General features: G+C 37.7%; 2 protein-coding genes and 2 gene segments (V, D, J or C); 2 read left to right on the forward strand and 2 right to left on the reverse strand.

Moving 5' to 3' along the window:
- Nucleotides 1–27,754, forward strand: part of LOC136693905 (Ig kappa chain V-III region MOPC 63-like) — a 344,864-nt gene that overhangs the window by 187,986 nt on the left and 129,124 nt on the right.
- LOC136693904 (Ig kappa chain V-III region MOPC 63-like) overlaps nucleotides 1–27,754 on the reverse strand; it is a 226,150-nt gene that overhangs the window by 41,596 nt on the left and 156,800 nt on the right.
- Nucleotides 1,212–6,228, forward strand: LOC136693901 (zinc finger protein 436-like). Of its 2 annotated transcripts, none has more exons than XM_066667147.1 (2): nucleotides 1,212–1,343; nucleotides 3,154–6,228. In XM_066667147.1, exon 2 carries the CDS (start codon nucleotides 3,220–3,222, stop codon nucleotides 4,279–4,281), a length of 1,062 nt encoding a protein of 353 aa, XP_066523244.1. In that variant the 5' UTR covers nucleotides 1,212–1,343; nucleotides 3,154–3,219; the 3' UTR covers nucleotides 4,282–6,228. The 2 variants fall into 2 exon arrangements, with proteins under 2 accessions (XP_066523244.1, XP_066523245.1); XM_066667148.1 differs by lacking the exon at nucleotides 1,212–1,343 and adding an exon at nucleotides 1,377–2,039.
- LOC136693898 (NACHT, LRR and PYD domains-containing protein 3-like) lies at nucleotides 12,257–26,803 on the reverse strand. 2 transcript variants are annotated; one of them, XM_066667144.1, is made up of 11 exons: nucleotides 26,765–26,803; nucleotides 26,592–26,681; nucleotides 26,018–26,124; nucleotides 21,100–23,136; nucleotides 18,858–19,031; nucleotides 18,513–18,686; nucleotides 18,087–18,260; nucleotides 15,521–15,694; nucleotides 15,168–15,341; nucleotides 13,942–13,988; nucleotides 12,257–13,866 (listed from the first exon to the last, which is right to left on the reverse strand). In XM_066667144.1, the coding sequence occupies exons 3-11, from the start codon at nucleotides 26,086–26,088 to the stop codon at nucleotides 13,319–13,321; spliced, it is 3,573 nt and encodes a 1,190-aa protein (XP_066523241.1). In that variant the 5' UTR covers nucleotides 26,089–26,124; nucleotides 26,592–26,681; nucleotides 26,765–26,803; the 3' UTR covers nucleotides 12,257–13,318. The 2 variants fall into 2 exon arrangements, with proteins under 2 accessions (XP_066523241.1, XP_066523240.1); XM_066667143.1 differs by having other exon boundaries at nucleotides 26,592–26,771.

Genomic DNA, 27,754 nt, shown 5'->3' on the forward strand with positions numbered 1-27,754 from the left:
TAGTGACATTAAATAGTATATTTACTAGCAACTAACAATACAAGAAAACAATTAAAATTATAATATATATATTAATGATATATCAGTGATGAGAATGTTGGATTGTATTACAATTTAAACCAATGTATCTACTTTTCATTCAGTTTGATGTTCTATGTGTTCATCCTACATCCCACTTACATTTTAATTTAGGGTCCAGTGGTCAGGTGACTGTGACTCAGACTCCTTCAGTGAAAACTGTTTCTACAGGACAACCAGTCACCATCAACTGTAGAACCAGCTCTAATGTCTACACTGATTCTAACGGTCCCCGTATGGCCTGGTATCAGCAGAAACCTGGAGAAGCTCCTAAACTCCTGATCTACCGGACTAACACTAGACAGTCAGGTATTTCAGATCGTTTCAGTGGCAGTGGATCTGGATCTGACTTCACTCTGACCATCAGTAACGTCCAGACTGAAGATGCAGGAGATTATTACTGTCAGAGTCACCACTATCCATCCCATCCAATAGTTTTTACACATTAATCATACACTTGTTAGCTAGCTCACAACCCGGAATTTCATTTAAGACATTATAGTGACATTAAATTGCACTCTCAGAGAAAAATGTATGGTAGAGGTACATTATTGTCCACTAAAGCTACAAAAGTCCAGTTGTGTTCCCTAAAGGAACATTACATTCTCCCCAGGGACCTGGAGGTTGTGGGTTCACAGCTCCGAGTGACTGTCTGTGAGGAGTTTGGTGTGTTCTCCCTGTTTCCACGTGGGTTTCCTCCGGGTGCTCTGGTTTCCTCCCACGCTCCAAAAACACATGTTCGTAGGTGGATTGGCGACTCAAAAGTGTGTGTCCATACGTGTTAGAAATTAATAAATAATTGAATATTGTGAGCATAGGGTATTTATAATGTACATTAACATGTGTGAAATATAAACCAAACCATGAACATAATTTTAATTTTAATACTTTTTTTATTTGTATCTATTACTCTGAGGGACCATGCACATAAATCTTTTAATGCACCTTACATTATAAATCTGATTCAATGACTTGTAATATATTTATTATTTTATTTTCCAGAATAAAAGCCTCTGTGGATTAAAAATTAATTTGAGGAGATGGGACAGTAATCTGAGTGGTCTGATGAAGGACCAATAGTGGCCTACAGTCACAGGGTTGGAGACATTAAGCCAGTGTGTGCTCGCTGTTTGGTGGACTGCACCTTCACTACAGTCCAGAGGGTGGCAGTAAAACACCTCACAGTAATGTGTCAACAACCTGTAAAGAAGAGCCTGCAGCAGCAGTTCCAGCTCCAGCTCCCAGTCTGATGGGTTTTACTGAAGGTAAAGATGTGTGTGAGGCAGTTTCACACTGTTTACACTGTGTCTCTCTCTGAAACAGGGACAGACTGGTTCTCTCTCTGAAAGGAAGGTGGAGAATGGGGGGAATGTGGGAGCTGTGTCCACACTGAGCTCAGGAGGCTAATGTTAGCTCTCAGCTGTGACTCTGGGAGATGGTAATGTTTAGAGTTGGGTGGAGAATGGTGAGTTAGTCTCATATATTCTGTTTCAGGTAAGAAATAAACCTTCTGATTGAGGAATATTTTCCTCGTGGCTTTAATCACCCTTTTATTTTAATAACACACAAAGTAGTCCTTTATACTCTGTTCAATTTTAGTCTTTAGACCCAGTTGTGTTCTGTGGTTATGGATCAGTTTCTGTTCTGTTTCACTATTCACAGCTCAATCGCTTTCCTAAGGAAATATTTTTATTGCTCCTTTTTTGCTCTCTAATGGCTCAGGAGACATAATGGTGATTCTCCTAAAATGTGAGAAACAGAATGGGACAAAATGAGGGTCTGTAAATGAGTAAATAAACAAACTTTCTCAGTCCTGTATGCTAGGTTTCTTTCTCTCTCTCTCTCTCTCTCTCTCTCTCCTCATGGCAGAGGCATGCATATGCGCAGAATTTAGGACTGCACTTCCCCACAATCAGAGGTTTTAGTTTCAGGAGACACATTTGAGCAGCAGAAGACATAGGGTAAAGTCTCCTTTGTATTCCATCTGATCTCGTTGTTCTTTTAGGAGAAACTACAGAAATATTAAAATCTTTATTTTTATTCCCTCTCATTTGCTCTCTTTCACTCTCTCTGGAGATTTAGCTTTTTAATTCAAAGCACAGTGTGTAAATTACTATAAATGAAGGGCTTACATATATCTTGAGCTAAAATAAACACCAGTGAAACTTATTTGAACACCCAGCATCCATCAGCATAGAACCTGGAGTGTGTACTTCTCTGATTTTTTTTATTTTTTTGGATCTCCCGGAGATACATATATTCTTAATCATGTTACATTTGTAGTTTCATATAGCATTAGAAATCCCAATAGGTTAGAAACCTAGAACACCTGACTCGTGTGGCTACAGTGATTTTCACCTGAAACACAAGAAATGCTAAAGAATGTGTTCAGGAAAATGAGTAACACTTTTGAAATGCCAGCTTTTAACCACTCATTCAAATCTGCATGGACACAATTATGTCCTGCCCATAAATCTCAGCTTACATTTAAATAATTTTAATTATATACATAGAGTGTGGTATGGCTAATGTTGTACCTTTTAGGAACATTACATTTGTCTCTTTTGTGCGTATGGACTTTTTTCTGTGCTGTTTCTAGAATGTCAGCCATCCCTGTTCATAGGAAAATCTGTCCCCAGAGGCAAGATGGAGGCTGGCTAAAGCCATGCTGCTAACCGTTCTGCTAATCCTAGCTTGAAGCTAAGACCCAAGCCCCATGGACTGACTCTGGGCTACAGACACAAGTGTCCTCTGTCTGTTCAGCCTTGAAACACCTGGTAGAGATATGCTTATGCGTATAAAGTGTTGATGTGAACTGAAGGGGGAGAGAGTGAGACAAGGACTTGAGAGTATTTTTGTTTTGATGCTGAGAGAAAAAGTTGATTTTATTTCAGGTTAAAATGATTAGTAAATGTCATGAAAGGCAAAACATTCTTGCATCCATTCTTGAGTCATTCTTCCTTAGGTGGCTTGGTCATTGCCATATTTACTTTCCTGCTGGTGCAATGCTTAGTAAGCTTGTCATATTTAAGATTGATATTTGAATTTGATATTTATTTTCCTTGCTCTCCCCAGAATAGACAGACCACATGTTGTGCCTAGTGTCCACTTTCTACAGCTCTTCAAGTGGAATACACCATAATGCTGAAATCTACAGAGATTAAATGTGAGGATACAGAGGAGGAAAGCTACAGTTGTCTTGAAACTACCTGTACCTCTGATCAAGCTAATCTCCAAGCTAATAACCCAGGAGGACAAACACAGAAATTACATCAAGGGAGATCACACCACTGCACAGAGTGTGGGAAGAGTTTTTCTAAACTGACCAAACTCCAAGAACATTGGCACATTCACACAGGAGATAAACTGTATTCTTGCTTGGAGTGTGAACAGCGTTTTATTCAGAAGAGTGACCTAATTGTTCACCAGTGCATTCACACTGGAGAGAATCATTGCTCAGAGATTGGAACGAGGTTTAATAGCCCAAGTCCTCTCCAGAGACACCAGATAACTCACACAGGAAAGAAACCATATCCCTGCTCAGAGTGTGGGAAGAGTTTTAATAGACCCAGTCACCTCCAGAGACATCTGGTCATTCACACAGGAGAGAAACCGTATCTGTGCTCAGTGTGCGGGAAGAGTTTTATTAGAGAGAGTAATCTCCAAAGACACCAGCTCATTCACACAGGAGAGAGACCGTATCTGTGCTCCGAGTGTGGACGCAGTTTTAATCAACACACTGCTCTTCAACACCATTTACTCATTCACACTGGAGAGAAACCATTTCACTGTTCCGAATGTGGGAGGAGATTTTCTTTACATAGGAACCTGCGACTACATCAGCGCATTCACACTGGAGAGAAGCCATATCACTGCACAGAATGTGGGAAAAGTTTTATAAGACAGAGTAACTTCCAGAAACACCAGCGCATTCACACAGGAGAGAAACCCTATCACTGCTCAGATTGTGGGAGGAGTTTTAGAGCAAACTTTACCCTCAAAATCCACCAGCGCGTTCACACAGGAGAGAAACCGTATAACTGCTTAGATTGCGGGAGGAGTTTTGCTGCACAGAGTACACTCCGGACCCACCAGCGTATTCACACTGGGGAAAAACCCTATTATTGCTCAGACTGTGGGAGAAGTTTCAGGCATTCGAACAGCATTAAACACAAATGCACTAAAGTGCCCTTAAACTCATAAAATTTAAAAACCTACAATTACCTTAAAATTTCCAATTGCATAAGAACCTCCTCAAACCTCTAGGAAAATATGATCGAATGTGCACTATTATGAAAATATTCCCACACATCCCAGTTTGCAAACCTGAATTTAATTGTGCAGTAGTAAAATTTGTCGTCTTGTAGAAATTGCCTGCTCTAACTTAAATGAGTGATTTTGCTAGAAAAAGCCTATGCTTCTAATTTGGATTTTCTGTTCCACTTTAAGTGGCTTGACTTTAAGGCAGAAGTTGGTTTCTTTTTTTCTAGGTTTTTATTTTAATTTTCAGTTCTACCTTTAATTGGGCTCCAGCATTAATATGTTGCACCATTTGAAGTTTGAATTGAAGTTTGAATGTCAGTTAAATATATAAAGCTGCTCATCATCACTTATTAGTGAGCTTCTTTCCAAGGTCACAATGTGTGACACAACAACAAAATCAGTTCTTCATCTTCTTCATTTGTTTAGTAGGTCAGACGCCAGAATTAACACAGCCAAATCTGCTGTACGCGGCGCAGCAGGTAGTGTTGCAGTCACACAGCTCCAGAAGCCTGGAGGTTGTGGGCTCCCGGTGACTGTCTGTGAGGAGTTGGTGTGTTCTCCCCGTGTCCGCGTGGGTTTCCTCCGGGTGCTCCTCCCACAGTCCAAAAGCACATGTTGGTAGGTGGATTGGCGACTCAAAAAAGTGACCGTAGGTGTGAGTGAATGTGTGAGTGTGTGTGTTGCCCTGTGAAGGCCTGCGCCCCCTCCAGGGTGTATTCCCGCCTTGCGCCCAATGATTCCAGGTAGGCTCTGGACCCACCGTGACCCTGAACTGGATAAGTGGTTACAGATAATGGATGGATGGATGAAATCTGCTGTACCTAATAGGCTTAAAGAAAGGGTTGGAAGCCTCCATCTGAACAACACAGTGGTGAGTAGAGGCATGTGGTCCTCAGTGGGGAAAAAAAATCACTGAATAAGACCAGTCATAATCAAAAGTAGATTATTTTGGTTGTTTTTTTTCCTGAATTTACTTGATTGCCATAATCTTGGACATGTAAGCTAAAGATTGCCATACTGTTGCAACACACAAGAGAATTGTACTAAGACACAGTCAAACTACACTTTTGCAGTTCTTGTCCCTCAATAGTTGGGGAAAGAAAATTAACAATGCCAGCAGTCCATTTTTGTGTGGTTACATAACAAGCTTTATAATTCACCTGCCATAAACTATTAAAAATATGTAAAAGAATAACCCATTAATAACATAATAAATTATAATGTAGTATAAAATTTAGTATGTCAGTCTTCCGACTGCCCACACTCAGTGCTGCCTTGTATTTATGGTCAGTTAAATAATCAGCTCAGATCATGTTACAAATCACATCATACTTATACTGCGCTGCAATGATCATCTCTTCCATTTTGGATTTGCAGCACTGTTGTAAAAGCCCTGCTCCTTCATAGCTGCTGGTCACCTGTAGGGCTGCTCCATATCGTATTGTTTGTGGTAATATTACTTTTCAAACAATATAAACAAAAATCAATATTGTGATATTCTGACTTTCTTATGTAATGACATCATGCAGTTACACATATATGGCATACTTTCATTACATGAGTCATTTATGCATAGTGAAATAAGGTGCATAGTAAAATGGCTCAAAGGGGGAGGAATTTGTTCAACTACTCTGTTTCACCACCTTCAGCAGAAGCACCTGGTTGAGGACGAGAAAAATTCCATTAGAATGTTTCCACAGCCAGTGAGTTCTAACACATGCATAAAAACTACAGTCTCAGCACAGTAACTATTCTATATTTGTTTTATGTACTGTAAAGTTTTAAGGTTACTTTTTGTGTGTTTGCTGTTTATATGCACACTACATTTTCTGCAGTTTGTGTGGTATATTTATATATTTTTTTAATACAAATCCAAACCTTAATAAATTACTGTTGTTGACAATATAAACTATAAATATGATGTTTTGTCATTTTTTTTCTAAATGTTTGAAACTTTTTAATAGAGAATTCTAGTTCATGTGTATATATTAAATATATTAAAATTAATTAATATGATATTTATTTTGTAAGTTGTATGAGAAAAATACATTCTTGAAATTAATAGAAGTATTTGTCAGTGTTTAGTCATCTTGCCAAAACAACATAAAATATTGTGATATTATTTTAGGGCCATACCGTCCACCCCTAGTCAATTGTCAGATTTCCCTTAACATGAATTAATAGTAGCTAATTAGAAATACAAATGAAAATGTCATTCTTGCTATCAAAAATATTATATCACTAGTGAACATTTATTTTTGTGATCCAGATTACAATTATCTCTAATAAATTGTTCATTTTTATATAAAGAATTCAAGTCAAATTATTAAAATATACCTTTAATTATAAAAATTTGTAAATAACTTACAAAAATATATATATATATTTTTTTTTTTGGGTCTGTTTTTACTAATGTTGTATACAAAATTACACGACATGTTTATATATGAACAAATGCATGTTTCTCCAGGACACATCCAAAGAAAAATACAAAATTCAAAACCTGGATTCAGTGTAACTAAATCTCCTCCCCTTAAGTCCTAACATGTGATCAATGAATTGGGGAAAGTCTATTATGGAGTTAATTTGCATAATGTACAACACATATACATTTAATTTCAGTCTGACAGGGAAACATCTGAGTACAAATTGTAAATTTATATCTCTATACTAATCACATGAAATGATCAAGTCATTTAATATATTTTGTGTTTTTACAGTTAACAGGACTAGGTCAATTACTCTTCAAACAAAAATCATATACTCCGCAATGCTCTTAAGCAACCAATTAAACCACTAAGATGGACCATTAGTGTTCTCACATATGGGATGATCCTTGGTATAAGAGAAACACACAACTCTAATTTCAAAATGGAACTTGAAATTTCAAAACCAATTCAAAGTCTTATGAAGGCAGATCTTAAGGCAGTGGCACTGAAATCAAGGCATGGGTGTAAGCTAGCATGTCTGAATAGTCCCAAAGGCAACTCCAAGAACTGCACTGTTGTTGACGTAATGTAGTGGGGTTAAAGTGCCTAACATTACAATGCCCTATTTATGTAGTGTGACAGACTGTAAGTTACTGTGGATACACTCTATATAAATAAAAATCAAAGTTGAAAAAGAGTTATTAGTCACAGCTGGAGTAAACAGGATTTGTTGTTCAGTTTTTTGTGTGTTATTTGTTCTTCAAGAGATTGTCTACACTTTTTTTAATTCATGGAGAGGACACTGGGGTTCCTAGTAACCTGTCAATATTTCTCCTCTACTATTCTCCCAATAAAAACCAACAAAGTGACAGGGAAGATATGCAAAACCACAGGGGGAATTAAAGAAAGCAACTCAATGATAGTATCATAAATCACCCAAACTCAATGCTTGGTTAATTGATTTGGTCATCAATATTCATTACTCCAAGATCATTCATGGTGCCCATGGCAACTTAATAAGTTACTGCATCCTGCAGAATGCTTTCCTTTGTTTCTATCACCAGAAATCTGCTCTCGGTTCATGTCATTCTTTAACCAAAAGTAGATACAATCTCTTCTCTATTTCCGCCTAGCTCAGCATCAGTTGATTCTGATCTTTATTCTTCATCTATACATTTTACTGGCAGTAATTTGTCCACTTTACCTACTGTGCATGAAAGTTTTGTCTCACAGCTTATCAAGACTTCTAGAGCCACCACATGCCAACTAGACCCCTTGCCAACTCACTGGGTGAAAGCTTGTCTTACCTCAGTCTGCCCTCTTATTTCCCAGGTTATTAATGCATCACTCACCTCAGAACTGCTCCTGGATTCTTTGAAGTTGGTTGCCATTACCACTGCTCTGAACAAGAATGGCTTAGATCCTGATTACCTGGCTAATTACAGGCCAATCTCCAATTTCTTTTTAAAATAATAGCATGGACTGTAGCTGTCCAGGTAACAGAACACATTGATTCTAATATGTTTGAGGTGTTCCAGTTAGGCTTTGAAAAATCACAGCACTGAAACTACACTTTTGAGGGTGGTGGATGATCTTTTAATCAGGGGTTGTTGAATTTACTTGTCCTATTGGGTCTTATGGCAGCTTTAGACACAGTATGCCATAACCAATTACTGTCTACAATTGAAATGCTGTACTGCATGGATTCCCGACTTGAGTGTTGAACAGGCTCCAGTATATGAAATACTCAGCACATTAGTTAAATCCTGAAACATCTTCATTGGCTCCCAGTACAGTATCGTGTACAGTACAGGCTAGTTGTGCTGGTGTTCAAATCTTTGCATGACCTTGCTCCCTTGTACCTGGGTGATCTCCTTCAGTTATACTCTTCAGTGCACTCTGATTCACATTGACTTAAAGTTCCTCTCTCAAAGTTGCGTTCTGTTGGCGATAGGGATAGAGCTGTGGAACAGTCTCCCTTTTAAGTTATGTGCTTGTCTGTCCATGGCCATGTTTAAAGCTAGTCTTAAAACCTAGCAATGTAGCAGGCTGAGTCTGAATTGTGTTTTTGCATTTGTGTTTTGTTTCTATTTCTGTGCTTTTTATTGTTATTTTTATTTACTCTTATTATTATTATTATTATTCTTTTTATTTATTTATTCTTTTTTCTTATTTACTATCTCTTTTTTTACCCTTATTATCACAATAATATTAAAGAGGTCTCTTCATTGAAAGAAACATATATGTTTTTGCATATTTTACAATTTCCTTATGCATACATGTCAGAGGCATGATAAACTGGTGGTGGTGAGGCTATGCCAGATTCTTTTTCGAATACTGCAGTTACATTATGTCACCTGTTGATGCAAACATGAACTTCCATACAGTACCTGCAAAATACACCATTAATTCCTTCTTCATTTTCAAATCATCTCAAAAATCTTAATGTCAAATGTTGCTGAGTGTAAAACGGGTTCAATGTGTGAGAGACAATTTTGAAGGAGCAGTGGGTCTGCCTGGTTATTAAATGCTGTTACCATTGTTTGAGAAGGGTTAATAAGTTCATAAACTGTATTTTGCAAAGTGTAACGTAGCAGTTTGTTTACCCTGCTAATTAAAACCAGAAATACATATTTAGGCTGAATGAAAATAGTCCTTAGACTGACTCAGCAATAAACCATTTAAACAAAACAAACAATCAAGTCAGCAGGTCTAAAATAAATAAATAAAAATCCTAATAAATATTTTTTTAAGGAACATTGGGTGACTTTTTATATTGAAATGTACTATAAAGAAAGTGTGAGATTGGAAGAAGAGATGCTTGTAAATTAGCATGTATTGAGTTTTTACTAGTAGGAACAGTGTTGTAGAATTTTCAAACTAAATGGTATTACCAGTCAAAACTCCAATTTAACTATAATTATAATTATTTATGAGTGAGTGGGGATTTAATAACGGATCTCTGTAATGTTCATTATCATTAGTAAGAAGGTAGTTTATTTTATCTGTAATTACACATTACATTATAGATATGTGTATATATATATATATATATTTATTTATTTATATTTACTAGAAATTAAACCAATAATACACGTCCAGATTTGGACTCGTAATGTTGGTGTCAATTTAGGTTAAAAGGGCTTGCCATAGTTTTGAATACTTAGGTCCATCCTGATTTTAGCTTTAAAAGATGTTCAGATTTTCCTTGATTGCATGAATGTGTTAAATAAACAGCACACATTATTTTAAAAAATGATTTATTAACTGCTAAAACTAGGTATTGGATGATAACCTCAAATGATATGGACTCCATGAGGAGAGATTTGGAAAAAGGTAAACCAACATATTCAAACAGAGAATATCACACTCACTGGAATAATGTTATTTGGTTTTATTCAAATGTTGGGCATTCTTTGTTGTTTGTTTGTTTTTTAGCAGACACTATAAACACTAACTGCTCAGATAAATCTCATTTTTGGTGCCTAAAACCTTTGCACAGAACTGTAATATAATCAAAAAACTTGATATGGCACAGATCTCTCTAGATCTCTAGATGTCTTCTGCCAGATGAATTCAAAATCAAATTCATAAAGCTCTGAAGCAGTTTTACAGACAATATATTTTTTTCTCTCAAACATTAATCTCTAGTTTTACACTTTGAACAAATCAAACTCAACCTAATCCAAATTCACAACAGTTCTCCTTTTGAGATTCAATGTGTGTCGGTATGATTTAAGGAGTTTCTTTAAAAAATTAAAAACATATAGAAAATATATATATATTTATACTTTTATGCTGAACACAAACAGGTGTTGTGCGTTAGGTGGTTTTATTTTATGGTTTATTGGCCAGTTAAAAGGAGATGAATACATTTGTAATAAATGTGCATTTGATGGAATATCTGTTGAATATGGGTGGAGTGTCAGGATCGCGGGGGGCGGACTGACGGAGGCAGATGCACACGCTAATAACACAGACGTTTATTTAAACAAAATATAACAAAACAAAGACAAACAACAGACTAAGGAGCAAAACAACAACGGAAAACTGTGAAGACAGACAGACTAGACTGAGCAACTTGACAAAGGAAACGAATAATAGCAAAGACGGACTAGACTTGGAAACATGACAAAGGAAACAATGACCAACCAACCAGGAAGTGACACATGAGGACTTAAATACCGGACACCTGGAACAGATAAGGAAGGGGCAGGATAAAAAATAACACTGACGAGAACGAGGAACAAGGGCGGACAATAACAAACAGAGCCATGTGCTAAGTGAGCACATGGCAGGGAAAACTAGACACGACAGGACAAGGGCATGACATGGAGATATTGGAGGTAGGACTGATTCCTTATTCTATGGGATATCTAACAAATCTGAGTAGCCAGCAGTGGCCAGTTTAATGGTATTTTTTTCATCATTTAAAATCACGTTCATTGTCTTTTGTGATTTTCATTTATGTAGGCTTTATTATAAACCAATCTTAAAAACATTAATTAAACGTTCCATGTCACAATACTGTAGCAGAATTTGTTGTAATTGGAGCATTTGTATTAATAATTTTATTATGATTGATCTGCAGTAGGGTTCTTGGCCCCAAAATTGAATCTGACCAAAAAGTGAGAATTCCATACAAAAATAGTGCACAAACAAATAAATGACTAAATATAGGTTTTTATCAGTAAGTTGGTTTATTAAATGTAATATCAAATGCAGAATATTGGTTATACATTCATATAATGAAATGGACTACAGAGATACATGAGGGAGTAGGGAGATTAATCAATAATATTTCTCTATGAACACAGGGACCTGGAGGTTGTGGGTTCGATTCCCGCTCCGAGTCACTTTCTGTGAGGAGTTGGGTGTGTTCTCCCCGTGTCCGCGTGGACTTCCTCCAGGTGCTCCGGTTTCCTCCCACTGTCCAAAAACACACGTTGGTAGGTGAATTGGCGACTCAAAAGTGTCCGTAGGGGTGTGTGTGTGTGTGTTACCCTGTGAAGGACTGGCGCCCCCTCCAGGGTGTATTCCCGCCTTGCCCCCAATGATTCCAGGTAGGCTCTGAACCCACCGCGACCCTGAACTGGATAAGCGGTTACAGATAATGGATGGATGAATGAATCTCTCTATGATAACTATCCGAAATTCTAAAAGGGAACTATAGTATATCCCAGAAAAACACTAGAGACCAACCTCTGAGTTATTAAATGAAACACATGACCTTACTATCTCCTTGGAGATGACATTGTGGACAGTGTGAGCAGAGGACTTCCCAGACATGCAAAATTTTCTGTAGCCATTGGCCTTCTTGCAGCTCCACAGTGGTCATCCACTTTTCCTCTTCTTCCCAGGGCTTTGTTCAGAGACACAGCCGTAGTGGGTGAGAAACCACTCTAAGGGAGCCAGTTACTGGATTTGTGTCCTTTGGTGAACCACGGGCAAGCAAGTATGTTCTGGGCCACACTGGGGCCTTAAGCTTTTATTCAAAAACTTTCAGAGGTCAGAGGTTTCTTTCATGGCCAGGGTGTCCCCTGAGGTATTTTCAGACTAGAACCTCCCTGAAGTAATGACATCACATTTATTTTATGACATTTGATGAGACAAAGATTGTTCCTTTGCAATTATGACCAAAACTATATTAATTTTCTAATCTTCCTACACATGAGGTTCTCAGAATGTATGCAAGTATTTCAGGATGACCTAGAACAAATTGATCACATTTGAGAAAGATTAATTAGGATGCAATATAAAAGATATATGTTTACACAGTTTCAGAGAGTAATATCGATCAGATTAAATATAATCTTACACAATTTGTAACCAAATGGTACACACTTCATATCTAGAATCTAATAGCTGTCTTGTGGAGATGCTGGTGATTCTTTATTAAAATATTTTTAAACACATAATTATAATTCAATTTTTGCTTGTCCAACTGGAATTATTTTTTACAACATTGTATACCATGTGAAACTTGAGAATGCTTTTATAAACCAATGGGAATTATGGAAGGTTTAATTCTGTGGTTTGAAAAGCTTTTGATTAAACCATTTTATAGATGGAATAAGTGGATCTTGTGACTCTAGCTTTTCCTTTCTTATCCCCTGGAGAACTTGTGCCATCAATCCTGGAGTATCATTTTTATGATCCCCTGTCCCAGATATAGGTGCTATCTCAGACTTCAATTTGGGCTGGGGGGAGGAAGTGGGCATACTTAAAGTGATCTGGCTGAATTTCTTAAGATTAAAGTTCCAAACATCAAATTTCTACAATTCTACAAATTAATACAATAGCTCAATAGATATTGTATAGATATTGTATCAGAACTTTTTTTTCCAGAGTAGATTTACGGTCCCAAAATATGATTTGATGAGGATAAACATTGATTACTGGCACCACTATATCTTTCATGCTGAACTTAAAGGCTTCCACTGGCAATCGGTTTTGCTTCCAGGGCTGAGGAAACTATTCATCTATATGTCCAACATAAACATATTGACACTGATCAGTTATTGCAAATCCTAGATGCTCCAAGAAGGTTAATCGATTTTACAAATGCGCACTGAAGAGTCATAATCAACCCTAAACCCAGTGTAGACAGGCTCTGTGAATGTGCTGTAGAGTGTATGCAAGTGTGCCAGTGTGTGTGTGTTACGTGGGATGATGTAGAAAGACAGTGTGCCAGCCTCCCAGTCCAGATACACTCCGACTCTGTTGGAACGGGATCGAAAGCGTTGGGAGGGGATACGTATGACATTTTCACTCTGTCTAATAGTGTACATGTTATCAGAGCAATGCAAACTCCAGGAGTTTTTATTAAGTCCAAACCCACTGTGACAACTGTCTCCTTCCCTGTTGATTCCTTTGTATGAAACTGCAATGTAAGCTCCAACCCCACTCCACTCAACCTCCCAGTAACAGCGTCCTGTTAAACCCTCTTTATTTAGAACCTGCTCCCAGTGTTTAAATCTGTCTGGGTGATCTAGATAGTAGTGTTTTTCTTCCCCACGCTCCACTTTTCTGTTCTCCTCAGACAGAGAGAGACGTCTGTGTGCTGTGTTTGAGTCCAGAATAATATCACAGGCATCTGCACACACACACAAACATGTATTATGAGACAATGCTCAAACAAAGAATGCGTGTGTTTTTGTATATATCTTACATTTCTTTAGTCCTGGATTAATCCTGGCTTCCCCACCATGTTCCATTCTAAAGAATAAACACACAAATATTTAAAAATGTGTTTAATACAAGTCATTTGGCCAAAAAAAATAATAATAATAATTATAGGAAGGCTTTTCCATGTTTCGAAATACAAACCTGTTTTTGTATACAGGTGCTGGTCATAAAATTAGAATATCATGAAAAAAAAGTTGATTTATTTCAGTAATTTCATTCAAAAATTGAAACTTGTATATTATATTCATTCATTACACACAGACTGATATATTTCAAGTGTTTTTCTTTTAATTTGATGATAATAACTAACAACTAATGAAAACCCCAAATTCAGTATCTCAGAAAATTGGAATATTTTGAAAAGGTTCAATATTGAAGACACCTGATGCCACACTCTAATCAGCTAATTAACTCAATTTTGTTTCTCAGTCTAGTTCTGTAGTACACAATCATGGGGAAGACTGCTGACTTGACAGTTGTCCAAAATACGACCATTGACACCTTATACAAGCAGGGCAAGACACAAAATTTATTGCTAAAGAGGCTGGCTGTTCACAGAGCTCTGTGTCCAAGCATATTAATAGAGAGGCGAAGGGAAGGAAAAGATGTGTTAGAAAAAAAAAATTACAAGCAATAGGGATAACCACACCCTCGAGAGGATTGTGAAACAAAATCCATTCAAAAAATGTGGGGGAGATTCACAAAGACTGGACTGCAGCTGGAGTCAGTGCTTCAAGAACCACCACACAGACGTATGCAAGACATGGGTCTCAGGTGTCACATTCCTTGTGTCAAGCCACTCTTGAACAAGAGACAGCATCAGAAGCGTCTCGCTTCCAAAAAGGACTGGACTGCTGCTGAGTAGTCCACAGTTATGTTCTCTGGTGAAAGTAAATTTTGCATTTTCTTAGGAAACCAAGGTCCCAGAGTCTGGAGGAAGAGAGGAGAGGTACAGAATTCACATTGCTTGAAGCCCAGTGTAAAGTTTCCACAGTCAGTGATGGTTTGAGGTGCCATGTCATCTGCTGGTGTTGGTCCACTGTATTTCATTCGGTTCAAGGTCAATATTCTAATTTAATGACCAGCACCTGTATATTTGATATATAAAAAAGTCCTGCCTATAGAAAGCAGTAAGTCAATGTAGTCTTCCAGTTTAATATGTATGTGGGTGTTTGTGTAGGAGACAGTGAGAGAGAGAGAGAGACTGACTGTAGCTTCTGTAGGGCATAGTGTTTATCCTCCAATATTTCAAGGACCAGCTTCCCTCCGGAGTCTCCTGGGTGATTGTAAGTCAGATCCAGTTCTCTCAAGGGGCAGAACCTTGATTTCAGAGCTGAAGCCAGAGAAAAACAGCCTTCATCTGTGACCATACAACCAGACAATCTGAAAAGAAAGGGAAGGGGAAGGACAGGTGATATTTATACAGAAAAATATGCATGTATAATATAGTTACATATATCTTTGCATTATTTGTATTAAGTACTTGTATATATTTTATAGATAATTTAACATAAAAATGTAGCAATTATTATCATTTAAGATTTTATTTTCTGGAGGTTTACCTGAGTGTTTCCAGTTTACAATGTAAACTCTTTAGTCCAAGACAAAGCAGTTCCACACCTGAATCCTGTAGGTCATTGTTACTGAGGTCTATCTCTTTCAGGAGAGAGTGTTCTGATTGTAGAACTGATGTCATATATTCACAAGCTTTATCCCCAAGACTACAGTGAGATAGTCTAAAAAAAACAAGGGAAATTAATCCTAGTGTTTCATTACTCTAAACAAAGCATGAGGTAGGATCAGGGATGGGAAAGGGACAAGACCAGAACTAGGGACATGAACCTGAACAGGGCTGAAGATAGAACTTTGAAAAATAACAGAATCCAGCTATTAACAGAAATCAGGATAAATCTAATAAATGACATTTAAACATGAACAGCAACCAAAAAACGGTGCCAGGGTCTAGAGACCAAACTCAAGAATATGAAGAAACATGAAGCAGAATTGTGAGAATTGGAGGCCATCAAGGCTGGAGAATTTGTTTTTAGAAACATGGGTATTTGTCATTGGAGCGTAACTCAGAGAGACTTACCAAGCAGGCCATGGACCTGGGACTTGAGCAGTCTGTAAAGTTGAAACTGGATCAAGGAACAAGTAACCCACAAACCTGTATTGTCTTGTATAGTTTGTGCTTTACAAACTGTGTCCACCATGATTTAAAGACTGAAGTGTGGGCATCTTCCTCAAATATGAGGCTAGGACCTGGTTTATGGTACAAGGGATGGGATTTTCATAACCCCTGCAAATTTGACAGCTACAGGATTGATGGGTTAGTTGTGGCATATTTGCATAATGTCATGAGGAAAGAAGCTCCTTCAGCCACAAAATACTTCTCACAGAAGATTTATGCAGAAATTTGCTCTGTTTACCATGTTTTTTTCCATGCCTAATATGACAATCCACAAATGTTATTTTCTGATGAATGAGTGAATACAAAATAGATTAAGAATTTTGTGTTATTCATTTCTCTGAATTTTTTAGAAACTTGTACACATATATGAACAGGAATGTCATCCCATTCCTAATCCATGGTTTAATATGATGTTGGCCCACACTTTGCAGTTAGTGTTCAGCTCTTCTGAGAAGGCTTTCCACAAGGTTTTGGTAACACTGACTTTGGACAAGGCCGGCTCACAGTCTCCGCTCTAATTCATCCCAAAGGTGTTCTATCAGTTTAAGGTCACAACTCAGGCCAGTAAATTTCTTCCACACAAAACTCATTCATACATGTCTTTATGGACCTTGCTTTGTGCACTAGTGCACAGTCATGATGGAACAGGTAGGGACTGTTCCCAAACTGTTCCAACAAATTTGGGAGCATGTAATTGTCCAAAATCTCTTGGAGAAGCATTAAGAGTTCATTTCATTGGAACTAAGGGGCAGAGCCCACCTCCTGAAAAACAACCCTAGACCTTTATTCCCCCTCCACCAAATTTACACTTGGCACAGTGCCGTTGAAGTAACGTTTTCCTGGCAACCACCAAACCCAGACTTGTCCATCGGATTGCAAGGCTGAGAAGCGTAATTTGGGACACACTATGCAGCTCAGCATTCACTGACCCCACTCTGTCATTTTACATGGCCTACCACTTGTGGTCAAGTTGCTGTCATTCCCAGTCACTTCCACATTTACATTTACGTTTATGCATTTGCAGACACTTTTATCCAAAGCGACTTACAAAAGAGGATCTAACATGCAAACTACAGCACAATTTATACGAATTACCTTACATTGAGAGCAATATGCCAGGAAGTAATAAGTGCATTAAAGAAAGAATTTCAGTGCAAGAGATACTCTCGGAAGAGCTGGGTCTTCAATGATTTCTTGAATGCGGAGAGGGTTTCTGTTGCTCTGATAGTGCTTGGAAGCTCATTCCACCAGTGTGGTACCAGAGATGAGAATAGCCTCGACTGACCTGTACGGGGGGTTGGCCGTGTTAGTTGGTGCTCCTTTGAGGAACGGAGAGGGCGGGCACTAACATATGGTTTTAAGAGTCTATTGAGGTAGATGGGAGCAGAGCCAGTGAATACTCTGAAGGCCATCATTAGTGATTTAAATTTGATGCGAGCAGCTAAGGGTAGCCAATGCGGCTCAAGTAATAGGGGCATGACGTGCTCTTTTATGCTGGTTGAAAACCAGGCATGCTGCAGCATTCTGGATCATCTGTAGTGGTCTCACAGCACAGGCCGGAAGACCTGTCAGGAGGGCGTTGCAATAGTCAAGACGGGAGATTACTAACGTCTGAACAAGGAGCTGTGTTGCATGTTGAGTTAGGTATGGCCTAATCTTCCTGAGAACATCACTGACAGTTGACTATGGGATATTTGTTAGCAAGGATATTTCAAGACTGGGCTTGTAATTTACAAGACAAATATTTAGGTGCTTGATTTTATACCCCTGTGGCCATGGAAGTCATAGGAACACCTGAATTAAATGATTTGGATGGTTGAGTGAATACTTTGGCAATGTAGTGTATGTTTGTGTATGTCTGTATAGCTAGGATGATTGTAATTAATAAAATTATATTATTAATTCTGAAACCAGTAATATATTTCTGGGAAACTCACCTGAGCATCTCCAGTTTACAATTTGAACTCTTTAATCCAGCAGAGAGTAGTTCCACACCTGCATCCTTCAGTTCATTGTTATTAAGATCCAGTTTATTTAGAGAGATATTCACCAATTGTAGAATTGATCCTAGATACTTGCAGGACTTTTCCTCAAGGCTACAGAAAGCCAGTCTTTAAATAAATTACATCAGCCTTTACAATACAATCAAACAAGGATTTCCAAATAAAATAATATGAACATTATACCATGCTTTTTGGGTTGTTCATACACATACACAAGACTATGTAAATATTTCATGAATCTGCTGCAGTTAAATTACAGATAGAAAAACATTATTTAAAAACATTAAATAAAAATATAATAGCATATTGAATCTAAACATATTTAAACATACTGAGGAATGAATTCATAGAAACCCTTACCTTAAAGTCTTGAGTTTGCATTGTGAATTCTTAAGTCCAGAACAGAAGAGTTTAATTCCTGAATCCTGCAGGTCATTGTTACTGAGGTCCAGCTCTTTCAATGAAGAGTTTGCAGATTGTAGAGCTAATCCCAGATTTTTACATGCTTTTTCTCCAAGTTTACAGAGAGCTAGTCTAAAACAAATTATACAAAACTATGCAATACAATAGAAGGGCCTCAATGTAAAATATGTAAACATACATTAAGCATCACACTACAAAGCTTGCCTGACATTCAGAAATGCAAATGAACTGTAAAATCATTTTTTTTAATTCTGTCTTTTTTTTCAAGAACAAAAAGTTTACCTGAGTGTCTCCAGTTTACAGTTTGAATTCTTCAGTCCAGCAGAAAGCAACTCTACTCCACCATCCAGCAGGTCATTGTTACTGAGGTCCAGTTCTTTCAGAAAGGAGTTTGCAGATTGTAGCACAGAGCAGATAATTTCCCAGGATTCCTTGGTGAGCTCACAGCCAGCTAGTCTGTAAAAACACAAACACTGTTGTAACACTATTTCATTATTTTGATCAATTGTACTGGTCCAAAAGTTGGACTATACAGCCTCATCAAATTCTTTGTCTGCTACAGGGATGATGGTCAGCACCTTTCAAATATTTTGCAGAAACATTTGCATGTCCTAAAGCTTTGCCTATTCCCTCTGAAATCCAAAAATATTTACCTTATATTTACTTGTTATGCCTTGTATTAAAAGAGCCAAATAAAATGTTGGGTAAAACTAGTGTTGGCTGTAGTATTGCAGTCCAGAATACACTTTGGTGACCTAGAAATTGTAGATATTGGCAGGCAAGAAATGTACTCTATCAAGAAAATTTAGCAGGTATAAGAAACTGGAAAAAATATTAAACTGATTAAGACTCATGAAATGAACTTTGTTTCACATATTTTTTCTTATAATTTGCACGTTTATTGTCTTAAAGATGAATGAAATTAAGTTGGATTAAGAAATTTCAGGTTCTTTGTTTTGCAGCACATTTTATGAAAACATTTTAGCCAGTCATTTGTCATTCCCTGGACACCTCATTTTAAAATGAAAATGCTTTAACCAGTTTGTTTCCATTCTCTAAACATCTCAAATTAAAATGAAAATGCTTTGGCCAGTCAGTTTCCATTCCATAAATACTTCAAATTAAATTGAAAATGCTTTTGGCAGAACATAGGCAGACCATTTCTCATTTTAGTCATCCATCTCCCTGCATAGTGAAATGATGAAAAATGTCCAGATGGATTTATGTAAAATTGCATACATTTCAAACTGGCATTTTATAGTGAGTTGCACTGCTGTACATCCAAAATGGATTGGATTTCACTAGCATATATAAAATTGACCCAAATCTGATCAGAATATATACTGAACATGCAATATCATGTTTTAAGCTGACATGGATAAATATTCCACAACAGTCTTACCATACACAATTTTTCTAAACATGGACTATGCTCATTAAAACATGATGTGATCAAACTGAGCATGTTTTTTTTTTCCTTTTTACAGGTTGATTATATATTGTAATGGGCAATATATCGTACTTTACCATTGCTACATTGCACTTTTGAGTTAGTTTTCCTCATAAATACAATACAATCAATAAGAAAATAAAGATCTTAATCACTGCCCATGTGATGTATGTAGTCTGTATTGACTACACAAATGTATATCACCCGCAACGTTAGCTGGCACTGCACTGCCCCTTGTTACAGGAATTAACGGAATGAAAAAGTTCTGAAAATATCAGTAAAAATTGAGCACAGCCTAATGTGCATATGTGTCTGAGTATGTTTATTAGAAAGGTTTTGTAAAGGAACCCACAACATAACTGCCCATTTATTGCCCAATTTGGCACCATTAGTCTTTGTTGGCCTCAACTGGCTTGTCTAAAGAACATCCAAATTTCAACACACAGTTATCTCACTTTAGTAGATTGTTCTACATTGAAGATCTGGGTACTGGGCACTTTATTAGATACAGTTGCCCAATTAAATCACAAAAACCTACTTGAAATATGTTGTTAATTTGGCTGTATTGTGAAGACAGGTGATGGAAAAGAATCTCTGCAGACATGGTTAAAGGTGTAAATACATCTTTATTTACAGAAACAGTGTCTTACGGGTTCTTAAGGATCCCGTGAGAGAGTTTTCCAATTCAGTCCGTGCACGTCTCTGCCCCATACTCTCTCCTCTCTATTTTCTCTCTCCCATCTCTATTTTCTCTCTCTCCCCGCTCTTGGTTAGGACCCCGATCTATATGGCTCTTTCTCCTTTCCAAATATGGTGAACTAAAGGTTGGTCTACATTTGCATGTTTAAGGGACTAAGGGAGGGGTAAGATTTATAGTCTCCTACCATAACTGACAGCTTATCCTAAACATTTCTCTCTTTGGAGCCCAGACACAGAGCATACATCTAAACATATAGAACAGTGAACATTTCTTAATACTGCACTTAAGGCCTTATGTCTAAATATACACCAAATATAACATCAGAGACCTCAAAATTCAAATATATTTATTGTAGAAAAACATATAACACTTACTTTGCTTTTCTGCAGATGGTCACAGCTGGAATAATTCTTCTATAACCCTCCTCAGATGTGTTGAATTTATCCAGGTCCAGTTCATCCAGTGCTTCTTCTGAGATCAGAAGCATGCAGGCTATTGCTGAACAGTGTCCAGGAGAGAGCTTCACTTCTGAGCGCTTCTCTGACAGCAGATACTCCTGAAGTTCTCTGGAGAGAGACTGGTCATTCATTTCAAAGAGGCAGAGACAAAGGTTGATGCATCTGTCAGTTGAAATTAATTGTTTTTCAGTGTCACCTTTAATTAATAACATGATGTAATCTTTGGTTTTGTCTGAGCTGCATTGTGTTTGAGTCAGTAGACCCTGAAGAAGTGTCTGATTCGACTCCAAGGAAATGCCCAAGAGAAAAATTAGGAAAAGGTCCAGATGCCCATCTTGACACTTCACAGCTTTATCCACTGCATGCTTCAACAGCTCATCTAATGGGACATTCTTAGATTTACATTTGTGCTTTTCTGTCTCAGAGTCTTCAGAGCTCTCACTGTCTTTACTTTCATAATCTTGATGATCATCACACAGAATGTCTTTTAATGCCTCCATGTTCTTGTTTTCAAAACAGTGAAAAACATAGATTGCAGCTAGGAACTCTTGAAAACTCAGATGCACAAAACAGTAGACCGTCTGGTGGAGAACAACCTCCTCCCTGAAGATCTCTGTGAAAATGCCAGAATACACTGAGGCCTCAGTTACATCAATGCTGCTCTCTCTCAGGTCCTCTTCAAGGAACATAACATTGCCCTTCAGCAGCTGTGTATAAGACAGTTCAGCCAGTTTCAGAAGCTCGGTTCTGTTGGACTCCAGCAGTTTCTCTGGGTCTCTCTCATCTTTCTCCTCATACTTCTCATTCGTCATGTTTGTCTGAGTGTGCAGGAAGTGTGAGTACATTTCAGTCAAAGTTTTAGGGATCTCTGTGTGACTCTGTGTGATGATTCTCTGAAGAACAGTGGCTGAGATCCAGCAGAACACAGGTATTTGACACATGATGCAAAGACTTCTTGCTGTCTTAATGTGGGAGATGATCTTCTGGGCTTGGTCTTGGTCCCTAATTCTCTTCCTGAAGTACTCCTCCTTCTGAGAGTCATTAAATCCTAGAATTTCTGTTACACGGTGAATGTACTGAGGCGGGATCTGATTGGCTGCGGCTGGTCGGGAGGTTATCCAGATTAGACCAGAGGGAAACAGGTCTCCTCTGATGAGGTTTGTTATCAATACACCCACTGATGATGTCATGGTGATGTCAGATATTTTCTCACACTCTTCAAAGTTCAGTGAAATACTGCTTTCATCCAGGCCATCAAAAATGAACACAACTTTGAACTGGTCATACACCTTTGGGTCCAGATCTCTGAGCTCAGGATGGAAGGCGCACAGAAGTCCATGGAGACTGTATTGATCATCTTTAATTAAGTTCAGCTTCCGGAAAGGAAGGACAAATATAAAATCCAAATCCTGATTGTCTTTACCTTCAGCCCAGTCCAAGATGAACTTCTGTACAGAGAGAGTTTTTCCAATTCCAGCGATGCCTTTAGTCAGCACTGTTCTGGGCTCTGGCATTTTTAATTTTTTGTTTTCTTTTTTTCCTTTCTTTCTTTTAAATTGAAAACCTGTTTTAATGCTCTTTAATGTACCCTTTCTTTGTTTTTTGTTCTCTTCAATTCCTACATCAGCAGATTGTTGAGGTTTGAACATATCTAAGCAGGTGTCTACAGTATCTGAGAGGCGTCTCATAGACTTTTTTTCTATCTGTAAAACCTCAATTCTTTCACTTTCTCCCTCCAAAATAGAGAGCTGCGTGTACATTCTGTCGAGGGGAACATTATTTTCTTGTGATTGAATTCCCTCAAATAAGCTCCCATACTTGATTTTCATGCTGCTTTTGTGTCTTTCTCTTGGGTCTTGGCACAGAATTTCTTCTGACTGGTAAATACCCTGCTGCTGTTCATTATCCTCTGTCAGATTGTTTATCTTTAAAGCTGCGTCCATGAAGCTCTGCCTAATGGAATAACAGTAAATCAAAACACATATTACTATAGTCATTATGTTATTTTATACTGTCCATATTGTTTAACAGTGACAGATACATATAGAAGGGTTAATTTCAGTTTATTTTCACCCATCAGCCTTCTCCTTTGGACCATTGCTAGGTTTGACCAATATATGCCTTTGAGAACAGTAGAAGGATCTTTGAAAAAGATTTTGGAAAAAGAAAACTTAATCCAAATACTCATCCCTTTAAGTGGACATTTTAATTTGGTCACAAAGCAGGGTTATATTTGGTCACATGTTTCTGTTACAGTCTGTCTGCTGTAATACTGCTGTATTGTCTGCCTCACAGAGACTTGGATTTCTGTAAGAAATGCTTGGTGTGATCAGAGGAACATATGCTTTATTGAGTCTTTCTGCTGAAACACCTGATCATCTCATGCAGACAAATGTAGCTACCTAGATAGATTTCAGGGATGTTTGTTGCTGCTGTGTATATTCCCCTGCATGGACATCAACCTTTCATGGGGCAACTCTATGAGATGGTTAACAAGCATGAAACCGCATGTCTGGAGCCTGCATTCATTGTTAATTGTGTTCATTTATCCTCTGTTATACTACAATGCTTGAGTACCAGTGATTTAAACCAGGTGTGATGACCTATGCCTTGGAGGTGGGTTAAAGGGCTAATTTGTCCTGAGTGACTATCTCTGAACCATTGGTTCACATCTCTGAACCATTCCTTAGATTTTATGACCAAATGAATATTAATCATATAACTGTCTGACACAAAAGCTTCTCACAATGAGCTTAGGTATTTCAACATTACCTAGAACAAATTGATTATTTAAGAAGTATGAATTAGGATGCAAAAAAAAAAATGCTTGTATGTTAACACAAAACAATATAATTCAGACTAAACATTATATTTTACACAATTCTTAACCAAATGGCACACATGTATAACAGACAGCTGCCATGTGGAGATACTGGTTATTTGTCACGCCCTCGTCATGTCTGTTTTCCCCGGTCATGTGCTCTTTTAGCACATGGCTTTGTTTGTTGTTGTTTCCTGTCTCCGCCCTTGTCCCGCCTTTGTTCCGCCTCCTCGTCTGTCATTTGTTATCCTGCCCCCTCGTTATCCGTCCAGGTGTGTCTCGTTTGTGTCTTGTATTTAAGTTCCCTTGTGTCTCTCCTGTTTGTCGAACATTTCTCCTTTGTCCTATGTCTAGTTGGTTGTGTTATATAGTCTGTCCCCACAGTTTCTCCTTTCTCCGTTGTCCTAAGTCATGTCGTGTTGTTTTCCTCCCGTTTTCTAGTCAGGTCATGTTTGTTTCGTAGTTTTGTCGTTCTGTGTATCTCCTGTCCCTAGTAGTTTTATATCCTAGTCTTGTTGTTTCCTTTGTAGTTTGTCTTTGTTTTGTTACATTAAACTCATCGTGTTTAGCAAATGCGTCCACCTCCGTCAGTCCACCCCTCGTTCCTGACATTATTTATGATAAAAATGTCATTTTAATCACATATTTATAATTCTATTTTTGCTTGTCCATCTGAAATTATTTCTGCACACTCAGATACCATCTGGGAAACTTAAGAAGATCCAATAACACTTTGGGAATAAAGGAAAGTGTATTCTGTAGTTTTTTTTTTAATCTTTAAAGTAAGCTTTTTCTACAGAGCTCCTAAAGGGACTGGGGGAAAAATAAAAAAGACTATTGATTTTGCATTCCCTCACAAAGATTATGCATTCCCTCTCGCATAAACACGATTGTGTTCTCTCACAAATATATTGTTCCCTCGCAAATACATTGCGTTCCTGTGCACATGTTTATGATACACAATTGCCATTCAGGCTCAGTCAACACATCAGGACACTGCAGTTTACAGGTAAATCCAGCCACTTTAAACAGAAATTATTTGCAGAGGGAACGCGATGTGTTTGCAAGGGAACGCAATATATTTGTGAGAGAACGCAATTGTGTTTTTGCGAGGGAACGCAAAATCAATAGTCTTTTTTTCATTTTTCCCCCAGTCCCTTTAGGGGCTTCATATGTTTCACAAAGGTTTATTGGTTTTGCACTATATATTCCCATTGAAGGAGCAGACCTTGTGATCATCTTTTCAAGATTTCAGGTGCCACAAAACTGTTATCTCAGAGTTGGATCAGAAACATGTAGGGGTGGAGATCACTGGGGATAAACTGGCTAAATTTTTAAAGATTAAATATCCCAAAAGACAAATGACAGTTTAATGAGATACATTAAACTATGTTCATCTTGTGCTACTTCACAAAGAAAGTGTGTGTTTACCCCAAAAAGAAGCCATGGCTCAAATGTGAAATATGCACAGCCCTGACACAACGTAGAGCTGTTTTAATACCAGGAACGTGGAATAGTAATAAACAAGCCAACTATGCTCTCCATAAGACCATAAAAGCAGCCAAACTTGAGTACATAAACATAATGGTGTGCTTACAGATGAACTATTTTTACACTTGTTTTGAGATGAAACCGCTGAGAGACCCTCCACCACCACTAAGTCTGACCCTCCCTCTGTCACCATATCAGATCAGTGGGTCCTAACATCACCCCTGAACGAGTGCTTAGATCAGCTAGCAGGAGTCTTTGTGGTTATTTTAAACCTCTTTCTCTCAGTCTCCTGTCAGTCATGCGATCATATTTTAAAATGGCATTCCATTTCATATCCATGTGCCAGTCAGTGTTAATCCAGGATCAGTGGGTGTCTGATACACATTGTTTTGAGCTTTATGAAAATGTATCCATTTGAGTAAGTTTTGCAAATCGTAATTAGGCAGAGGTGTGTGTATGTCTGATCTGTGGTGTAAAGCAACTTAACTACTGCTTGTGTTGTACAGGAAAGTGATAACTCACTCTAAAACAGAGGGTACAGCTCCACCACTGAGTACAGGCGATTCCTTCATTATCGCCTGGTCACTGTTCATAGACACACAGGTGGATTCTGCTTCTTCCGTCTGCAGCTGGTTGTTAGAAATATGAGATAAAATCATTGGTGTTATATTAGGAGATTATTTTGATGCTATTAAAATCACCAGTGATTGATTGTCTTTTATTGCAAGTTAAAATCAGTGTTGCTTGTGTGGAAGATTGTAAGAGTGAACTACTCTGTGGTGTCTGAGTGTGAGTTAAACTCAATAGTGTAAATACAAAGCTCTAAAACATGCACTCTCACTGCACTTTTATCTTTATTTTTATATAATTATGTTTTTACACTCTTTTCCTGCACTTCAATCTTAGGTCTTCTTTATTTTGATTGCATGTTTTAGATTTAAACTTAATTTAAACATTTGATTCTTATAAAACTAATTCCTTGCAAATGTCTTTCTTAGGCCTTTTCAGATTAATTACGTGCTCAATAGTTTTACAATTATTTTAATGAAAACAGGACACTAAAGAGATATCAGAGAGAAAATGAAAGCACTATTACCTTTTCTGAGTTGGATGTAAAAATCTTTAATGAGAAACTTCGTCTTCATCGATTTTTGTTTACAGCTGCAGATGTTACAGGAGAAAACACCTACAGAACAAGACCATACATTGTATATCCATGTCAGTAGAGGATGTTATCCATGAGGAGCTTTTTGTTATTAGATTACACACCTGACCACACTCCCTCTCTGATCTGACTGAGCAGTAGACTGACAAGGTGCAGAATAATCTTCCTATGAAAATCAAGAACTGGTTGGGACTTAAAAGGAAATTAATCAGAGGTGTGTTTGTGTTAGTGTGTGTGTGTGTGTGTGTGTGTGTGTGTGTGTGAGAGAGAGAGAGAGAGAAAGAGATGGTATTCTTGTTGCTGTTTCTTTGAAAGTTGAGTGTCCACATTTTTTGCTGAGTTTTTGATTTATTGATCAGTTGGAATACAAACTGATCTCAGTCTATATGTGATATCCCAAACTACTGGTTTCCCAGATATTTTCCACACTTTACAGGGAGGAGTATGTATGAACACAAACATCTGCCACATTTGTTCTGGACTTTATCCCTCTAGTGCCCTAGGTAGTATTCCATGTAACATCTGCGTAAGCACATGTGTGAATAGAGACAAGAATGTATTGGAGAATTTGCTGTATCTTCTATATGTGCTCCACAGGCACTGCTACATGCCTAAAGCACACGGAACATTTCCAGCTATGAAACCATTATCTGACACTGAAAATTTCCTGCTCTGCGCTACCTATGTAAACTCCAGGAAATATTTGGACCTGATAATCTTGTTAAGAAGACTTTCCACAGACACACCTTGAGTTGCAAATAAAGTTTTTATTTAGTACATAAAAGAATAGTGTCTTTACAAGCTCAGAAGAACCTGTAGAGAGAGTGTGCCAATCCGTCTCTCTCCTCTTTAGCTCAAACTTCCAATTTATATAAGCTGCTCCCAGTCCAAACAAGGCCAAACATATGTCTCTTGTTTAAAGCAACTTATCTGTAGGTAATGGGGTGAGAGAACTGGGGGACCGTTGACTTCTAGAAAGATATATTGTACTCCAACTCACAAATGTAGGCTAGCACGATTTATGTAATAAAGTTAGTTACTACAAATTTGTCATTCTGCTTGAATATAAATACAGCATCTAGGAATCTGGTCCA

Source organism: Hoplias malabaricus, chromosome 4, assembly GCF_029633855.1.
Source record: "Hoplias malabaricus isolate fHopMal1 chromosome 4, fHopMal1.hap1, whole genome shotgun sequence".
In the NCBI taxonomy this organism is placed as follows: Eukaryota; Metazoa; Chordata; class Actinopteri; order Characiformes; family Erythrinidae; genus Hoplias; species Hoplias malabaricus.